A 9,162-nucleotide genomic window follows, 5' to 3' on the forward strand; every position below is an offset into this window, starting at 1 on the left:
ACATATTAAAATAAAATAATACATAAATAAGTAAATAAATCATTTTAAAAGAAGGAGAAAAAAGGGGAAATAAAATAATAAATATCTAGATAGTTCAGACAGTGACTTCAGGGAAAAGCTTTTCATAATGACTCAGTAAGGTATTACTGTTTTTGTTATTTAACAAAATCAGAGATTCAAGCAGAGAGCTTAAGTTTCGTTATGACTGAAAGTAAAGCGAGTTGCGCAAACCTCTCGTCCAGTGTCCTTTTTATACAAAACAGCCAGATTTGGTGTTTCCCCGCTACATATTTAGGTTTGTTCACGGGGTGTTTTCGCCTGGAAGGCTCGATGGAAATCCGTCACTGTCTTGAACGAAGTTAAACTGTGAGAACGCGCCGTTCACAAACGCCAGAATGAACGCGTCCACAATAACGGTCATCAGGTTCAGGTTCGCCCAAAATATGAACGAGTTCATGAACGATCGTTCATTGTTCAGGCAACACTGGGAACTGTTGAGTGGAAACAAAGTTTTCTTTTATCAGCAGCCTGAATTCAGAGAATACAACTCAGATCTGTCATTTTCCAGATATTCAAAGCTGATGTGAGATTTTAGAGGGCTGAATTTCTTTTATTTCACACCAGAATGCTCTGAAATGATCAGAGTTACACTATAAGAGTCGCTTAAACTACTGAACATCAGTGAATATAATACCAACAGGAACAGATCATTAAGACATTAATTGGATTAAAACAATAAGATTCACTGAGATGGATAAAAGTAAACTTGGCTAAAACATTAATAAATGGTCGTGATATTTATGTTATTGCAATCAAGTGCAAAAGGTCATAAAAATATGTTGAGATCTGCTTACCCTTAAAAAATGCTCATGGCCCTTGACAGGAAAAAGGTCCCCCACACGATGGAGACGGAGTGCTGTCAGGTCGAGCTGAAATGTGCTGGGCAGAAGGCTACACACAGGAACAGCAGAGTGCATCCGCTCAGATTTTCAAAATAAAACTCCCTGTACTGTTTGGGGCTCATGACTTACTTGCCATTGGGTTTACATGTTTTGTGTGAACTACTCCCTTAATTTTAGACCCAAGCCACCTGGTTCCTCCGTTCAGACAACTCTGGAGTGGATTTCAGTGATGTGGCTCGGGGTGGCTGCAGTTTGTAACCCTTTGTGTGTGTTTTTAATGAGATGCAGTGTGAATGTGTGTGTGGTCATTTCCCATCATGCCTCATGTTAGACAGGAACTGTTTTTATTATTTATTTTTAATGAAGTTCAGTAGACAAATTAGGAGTTTGAACCCAGCCTGGGCTGGTTCTCCTAAAAGGATCTGTGAGGTTCAGTTCAGCCAGAGGATTTGTGCTGAATCGTTTCCTTGTGGAAGAAGTTGTCACACGTTTTAGTTTTTAAGACTCAACTCGACCAGCAACACAGAAAGAAGCCTTCTGACGTGTAGAAAGGTATTTACTTCTGTAAATATTATGAGCTCAAACATTCTCCACTTTGATGCACTACGAGTGTTTTAACCTCTAAATAAAACCTGCTGCTGCTTTGTGTCTCTGCCAGATACTTTGAGGAGAACTGGTCCTGGTTGAAGTGGAAGGAGGTTTGAGGAGAACAGTGTTTTGAAGACATGTTGTCGACATGTTTTGATGCCAACAGCGATCTGTAACGTGACATGTGTTGATATGAAACGTGTGTGTTTTTGGAAATCAGGCTGCAGGCATCGGGCCGAAATAAAAAGCCTGACGTGCATTGAGAAAAGAAGCGATCCACTGTGATAATAAAAAGCTGATGCAGCGGTATCATGTTAACCTGCTGCATCGGTTACTGTCGTCCAGTGGTGGTTCTAGACAAATTTCACTTGGGGGGCCAAGGTGGGACCATTGTTTAATCAGAGGGGCACATAAAAAACGTAAACAAATGATATTTAAACATTAACTACTTTAATTCGGCTAATTTTGCTTTACATTAAAATAATACAAAACAAAAAAAATTTAGAAATTAAATACAGTAGGATGATGCTGCAATATGTGAGCATGGACCCCTGACCCCCTCATACCAGTCTGGCCTAAAGCTCCGTCTCCTGTCCCCCATCAAAGTGGTTGGGAATATGTTCTGGTTGGGCTGCACTGCTACATCGAAAGATGCACAGTAAACAGAGGGCACAACTATAAACAACATTTATTCACTGTTGTATGCATTTATTTAAAAATGTAGGCCAAATATTTGTTTATCTTTTTTAACATAAGAATCACATATCAATGACGTAAAAAAAGGAAATTATGGCAGAAAGCCCCATTTAATGACAGACTGTAGTATGAATTGTAATAACACTGCTTTGCAAATGGCCTGAACAAGAACACCTTTTCTACATCACAAACTTAATTGTGCATTACTTGATGCATTACCACTTGCTGTTCCTCTGGCTGTCACTCTGGATGTTCCTCTCTCTGTCCCTGTAGGTTTTCTTCCTCCTCACCCTCTGAATGTCTCTCTCTGTCAGTGCCCTCACTTTCATCACCTGCCTTCTCTCCAACCCCACAGCTGCCCAGCTCTTTAAATACCTTGAGATATGTTTCTCTCACTGTTTTATTTACTGGGGCAAAATAGGCTGCAATGTCCCTTTCTTATTTCATGATAACTACGAGAAGAAGAAACACAACTTGGAAGCATACATCCCATTTCACAAGTAACCATCCCTCCCGACTTAACACGGGCAGATACTGTTGATTACTTTACTAAATAAATGTATTATTTATAGAAATGCATCAGCCAATACTGATAAAGTTACGTGGTTGACGTCACAAAATTGTGTAGAACTAGCTAGGATACTGACATTCGGATATTTGCTTCTGCTTTGATGAGTTTGCTTCGATATTTAAACAGACTAGACATTTACAAACTTGATTTAATTTTCAGAGTGAGGAGCAACAGTAACACAGTTACGTGCAACAAAACACTTTCCAAGATGAAATCGTTTTGCTTCCCTTCGCCTCTTGCACCAAGACATTCGTAGCTCCTCTCTTCAAAACTTGTTGCTGCCGTCATTCACATCCTCATCTAGCACCTGGCAACATAGTGTTTGGATGCGTCGCTCTAATTAGTCTGCATGGAACACTGAGTCACATTAGCAGGCGCTTTTGGCGTAAGTGCATAAAATCGTAATAACTTGATAATTTTATTTTGTTTTAATTTTATTATTCAGTCAGCTCAGGGGGGGCCGCAGCAGGGGCCAGGGACATATTTACAGGGGCACTGGCCTCTGTAGGCCCGCGTGTAGAACAGCCACTAGATGCAGCTAGCAGACTGTCCTATATAAGTGTGACCACTGTGACAAGACTTGTGCCAGGAGGGGAGACCTGAAGACACATATGCTGAGCCACTCTAAAGAGAGACCACACAGCTGCAGCCACTGTGAGAAAAGCTTCAAGCACCAGGCCAAACTCAAGCAGCACGAGCGTGTCCACACGGGGGAGAAACCGTATCAGTGCAAGTTCTGTCTGAAGACGTTTAGAGTTCAGATATCTCTGGTGACGCACCAGTACACCCACTCAGGAGAGAAACCCTTCAAGTGCCCCAGTGCCCCAAGGCCTTCAGTATGAGGACCAACCTAAAGAAGCACCAGATGATACACACCGGAGAGAAACCATACAGCTGCTCACACTGCGGCAAGTCGTTCCGACTCGTGCAGTGCCACACCATCCACGAGAGTGTCCACACGGGGGAGAAACCATACAAGTGCGATAAGTGCGGGAAAGGCTTCTCCTATCCATTGAGGCTGCAGGAGCACCAGTCTGCTCATGATGAGAAACTGCCACGCTGCTCCCTGTGTGGGCAGAAGTTCAACAAGTTCGGCAAGCTGACCGCTCACGAGTGCCGCACCGCTGCTCCTAGTGCGGCAAGTGCTTTACCCAGGCTGCGACTTTGAAGAGGTACCAACTGATCCACACTGGAGAGAAACCCTACATCTGTAAGGAGTGCGGGAAACAGTTCAACGACAGGAGTAACCTCACAAAGCACCTGCGCATCCACACTGGAGAGAAACCGTTTGAGTGTGAGCTCTGTAAGAGAGGCTTCAGGCTGCTGCAGCACCTCACGTCCCACAGGCTCACACACAACAAGAAGGATTAGAGACTCTAGTTCTGAGACTTTGGACTTATTTATGTGGAAGTGGAAATCAAGCTGGTTACAAGGAAGCCTCTTCTGTCATCATGTTAAACAAAGTTAATCAGCAAAGCAAATTATTTCAGTTGCACTTCAAGAATAAGATGAAAAGTAGTAACAAACTGTCTCCTCGTCTTTAATCTGTTCACACGGTTCATCTCCTCCAACTCATCTTCTGACATGCAAGTGCCTTTAATTTACATGTTTTGGCTTTTTACTAATGAAGTTTAATTAATGCGACCTTATTCAGAGAATCTAATCAAGTTCAGTTATGATGTTCAGTCTGCTCTGAGTATCTTTTAAACCAGTGGTTCTCAACTGGCCTGGCTTCAGGACCCACCATCACCCCTTAATGACAAGCCGCAACACACATCAAGGAACATTTTCAGCTTCTCCAATATATTTAACACAACACTTCAGTAACTGTGCTACTAAACTATTGAGTCACTTATTCAGGCAATACAAATTACATTTAAAATAAATTAAAAAGTGCAACTATGACAACCAACACTGTGGAATAAATTCAGTTTCAAAATAAATTAAACAAAAAGTGCAATTCAAAAAGATTCAAGTGCACAAATTTAATGTCTCGTCTGATTACCTTATCAGTAGGTAAATACTGAAAAACATTGTGCTTTAAAGAAAATTAAGCAGCACTAACTTCAACCTTACTGACATCATAGACCTAATTTGGATGAGTTAATGGGAGAACTGCGAGTGATTTCTAGTCCCGAGAAGAGTCTCTAAGTCTGGGGTTAGTCGACAGAGGAACTCTGAGGTCATGCTCAATGTCCAGTCTGTTCCTGTGTTTTGTCTTCAGCTGAAGCAGAGCTGAGAAGCCACACTCACAGAGACAGGTAGTGCTGAATTTAGGAGGATTTTTACTGCTCAAGTGGCAAGGGAAGGATACTCGCTTATCACAGTGCTGCACCAGAAATGGCAGAGACTTACCTCTGTGAATGTCTTTTTCAGCATGCGGTCACATGACAGCTCCACCAGCTGACTCTCTTTGTTGCTTTTCACACACTGTTGCTAAACAGGTCTGCAAGAGGCGGATTGTTCTGTGCAAGAAAGGCTGCAATGTCACCTCATAGTTGCTAAAAACAGGACAGTACCTTTCGCCTCGAAAGCCATTGTACCTCGGCATGCTACAACACCTGTACATGCTCACTACCAAGATATTGGCACAGTTTTTGAAAACATCGGGTAGTCTTTGCACTCCGTTTAGTGTAGTTTACCACTTGGACAACATCTTTTAATGTTTCATGAAGCACTGGCACCATATCCTTTGCTGCCAGGGCCTCATGATGCAAAAAACAGTGCTTCCAAGTTGTAATTGGTGCTTTGTCAAGTATTCTCCTCATGACCCCCAAGTTTTTTCCTGTAATGGAGGCAGCGCCATCAGCTGTGATACCGACGCACATGTCCCAGCTTAGGCCAACTGAACTCCAATTCACAGAGCTGAAAATGTCCTCTGCAGTCATAGTAGTAAGGAGCTCTCTTGTGCAGAGAAATTGTACCTGTAAGTCTCTGTCCCACACATGTCTCACGTAAACAAGTAAAACGGCTTTGTTTGTTATGTCTGTAGATTTGTCCATTTGTAATGCAAAATGACCATTTGCCTTAGATGCACCGATCAGGATTTTTGGGGCCGATCACCGATCACCAAAAGCAGTATCTGTCGATCCCGATATTGCTGATCACCGATCACAGCGTCAAATCCATAAACTTTTCTATATTGTTGTCTTGTGTAACTTTCATATATTTAATTAATGATTCTTCTTACACAACATTGACATTGTATTATTAAGTATAAAAATTAGGAGATGAGAAAGTATCATGAATTGACCACCGTTTTATTGCAGGCTGAGGCAATGTGCAATTTTTCACACTCTAGAGACTCTTAGAGACAACTTGGACTCAGCTTACATAGAGTAACTGTAGATTACTAGTGGGAATGCAGTCAGAGTGGGAATCTTGTCATTTTAGGGCAAGTCCATTTGGCCTTCACTTGTTTTTTAGGGGCACCAAGGCCACATGACAGGGCACAAAGGCCACTGAGTAAAATGTGTTGATTTACCTTTCAGACTGATACCATAACATCCTATTTTATAATAAGACATGGAATGTGTATTAAAACAGTTTTTAATACCAAAATAAAGTTAAAGTTACATTAGAAGGTTGTTTTTGTTAAGTAGGGTTAGGGTGAGGTGATTTTTGTGACACCACACTGAATATTAGTGTTATTGAATATTTCTCCCAATAGAAATTCCCCAAAATTATGGCAAAGCACATTTTTTCCAAACAAAAAATTGTAGAATAACCAGCAGGAGACCGCTGATGTGTGGAGTGATTTTGGTGACACTACAGTCTGAATAATAGTGAAGTTATTGAATTTTTTGTAGTTTCTCTTTTCGGTGTTGCACTTTGTAGACGGTCCGTGCACCCTCGTCTCACAGACGGCTGACCATACAGACCAGAGTTACTGTCCAGACGCTCGTTTTGATGAAAATACGGTTGTAGCTCATTGTTTATCGTAGTACGGTAGGAAAGAGCCGTCGTTTGTGTTTGAACAAGGTTGCACTTATGAGTTATTGATCCGGGAAGTTCGAATCTGTGAATATATTTCCAACTTTACCGGACTAAATCCTACCACATAAGTCAGTTACGTATCATCGTTACACTGCGCTCGCTCGCTGTGCTGTAAGTTTCGTTCTTCTGTTTTGAGACGCTGCTGCTGTGTGAGAGGCTTTCACGTGAGATCATCGTGATGATGAGACTCCACCTGCGCGACCGCGGACTCAATGAAGTTACTGTGAGTGACTACTGTGCACTCAGGTGGCTGTAATTCAGGGCAAGCTTGCTACGCTGACCGGGCCAGGGGCACAGAGGCCACTGTGGCGCGGGGCAACGGCGGCCATGAAATTCCCTCCCTGCATGCAGTTAATGCACTGTCTTTATACTTAAACGTCATCTGATCTCTCTAGAAGTGAGACACTTTTGTGATGTCCTCAGGTCTTGAAATCGTCTTTGAAAGTACATAAGAGTTTTGTAGTGATGTCCCGGTCGCGAACGAATCAGTACAAATGAACGACTCTGTATTGCGAACAAACTGAACTGATTTTACTTCTCTCTCGTTTTTTCTTTCATTCCCACAGACCATGCGCTGTGTTGTTCACTGTTTAGTTAACAATTGTGAAGAGGACTGAGAGCCAGCCAATCGCATGCTGAGTCTAGGACACTGTCGTTGAATTTAGCCAATAAGAAACAGGAAAGCATAGCAACCGTTTCCATGAAAAAAAACAAAAAAAAAACATTTTGTTTGTAGCTCATTGTTCTCGTACGTTCACTGATTTCTTTCCTTCAGTCAGTCACTCGTTCTTGGCTTGCATGCTTTAGCTGTTAGCTGTTGTGTTGTCTAAAAGTACACATAATCATGAAGTTGCAGCTATTCATTTGCCTTGAACTACAGTGTTATGTTGACCGCACAAATGTTTGAGAACAAGGAGCTGAGAACTGTGCATTACATGATTCATCGTTAAACGACGTTGTACCGGAAGCGCAACTAAACGAACAAACGACATGAGCGATTCTTCCTGCCGAACTGACCGACGGGAACTGAATCTCGACATCGAACTATGAATTCCACCTCTAGCAGGGAAGTGAGCATCACGTTGCCTGTGACGTCACACCGTCGCACCTCCGTTGCACCTCCGTCGTATTAGGTCAACCCAGAAGTTAGTGTGTGTATGTCCATCCATCCATCAATCCGTTGTCAACCACTTATTCAAAGTCGGGTCGCGGGGTTGCAGCAGTTTCAGCAGCAAACCCCAGACTTTCCTTTGCCTCGGCAACGTCGGCTAACTCTGACTGGGGATTCCCCAGGCACTCCACAGTATACACAGCTTCAGATGGTCATGGTGGCTATATGTTTGATGAGAACACTGAAGGCCAGAACATTCAGATGCAGTTAGAAACAGGAGCATGTCTGTCTCTGGTGTCAGAGATCACCTACAAGGGATCGCTCACTCACTTGCCACTTTGCCCATGTAAAGTCCCACTGTCTACATTCTCTGGAGAACCCATCCTAGTGTTAGGGAAGCTGGTTGTGAATGTAGAATATGGACAACAACCAGCCAAAGTACCACTGGTTATTTTGAAAGGCGACCGACCAGCACTACTGGGCAGAAATTGGCTCAAGAAATTTAGACTGAACTGGAAGGAAATATTCCAAGTCAAAACAGCGGGAGATGTTACTGATCCAGAAGTGGCAGTAATTCTACAGAGGCACAAGGGGGTATTTGAGGAAAGCCCCGGTATCATCCGTGAATTCATGGCTTCGATCAAGATTAGGCCAGATGCGCAGCCAATACTTAAGGCAGCAAACCTGCTGCCATATTCTCTAAAAGAGGCTGTGGAAAAAGAACTGGACAGACTAGGGTCTATGGCAATCATATCAAAAACAGACAAAAGTGAATGGGCTGCACCTATAGTGAGTGTGCCGAAGGCTGACAAATCAATACAGATTTGTGGAAATTACAAGGGGCCTTATGCATCTGTGCCCAGGGAGACAGTAGTTCATAATCTGTCACTGTATTAATACAATTTATAATGTAACATTATAGTGTGACATTTGGGTCAATAAATGTCAAGCACAGGTGACTTTGGGGTGGTGGGAGGGGGGCCCCAAATCAATTTCTTCCTAGGGCCCCCAAAAGGCTTGGGCCGGCACTGAGGAAACGTATCCATTGCCCAATACTGAAGATCTTTTTGCAACACTGGCTGGAGGCAAGTTGTTCACTAAGCTGGACTTATCACATGCCTACCCACAGTTGGAGTTGGATAAAGACTCAGAAAAATATCTTACAGTTAACACACATCGGGGACTCTACACTTACCACCAGCTGACATATGGAGTTTCAAGTGCCCCGTCCATCTTCCAGGAAGTGATGGACCAAATCATACAGGGAATAGAACATGTGACCTGTTTCCTGGACGACA

General features: G+C 42.8%; 1 protein-coding gene across 1 annotated transcript; it reads left to right on the forward strand.

Moving 5' to 3' along the window:
• The first annotated feature begins 3,368 nt into the window (after nt 1–3,368).
• On the forward strand, nt 3,369–3,925 carry LOC115590416 (zinc finger protein 3-like). The gene is made up of 2 exons (XM_030431773.1): nt 3,369–3,593; nt 3,689–3,925. The coding sequence occupies exons 1-2, from the start codon at nt 3,369–3,371 to the stop codon at nt 3,923–3,925; spliced, it is 462 nt and encodes a 153-aa protein (XP_030287633.1).
• The last annotated feature ends 5,237 nt before the right edge of the window (nt 3,926–9,162 follow it).

This window comes from Sparus aurata, chromosome 10, assembly GCF_900880675.1.
Source record: "Sparus aurata chromosome 10, fSpaAur1.1, whole genome shotgun sequence".
NCBI classification, from domain to species: Eukaryota; Metazoa; Chordata; class Actinopteri; order Spariformes; family Sparidae; genus Sparus; species Sparus aurata.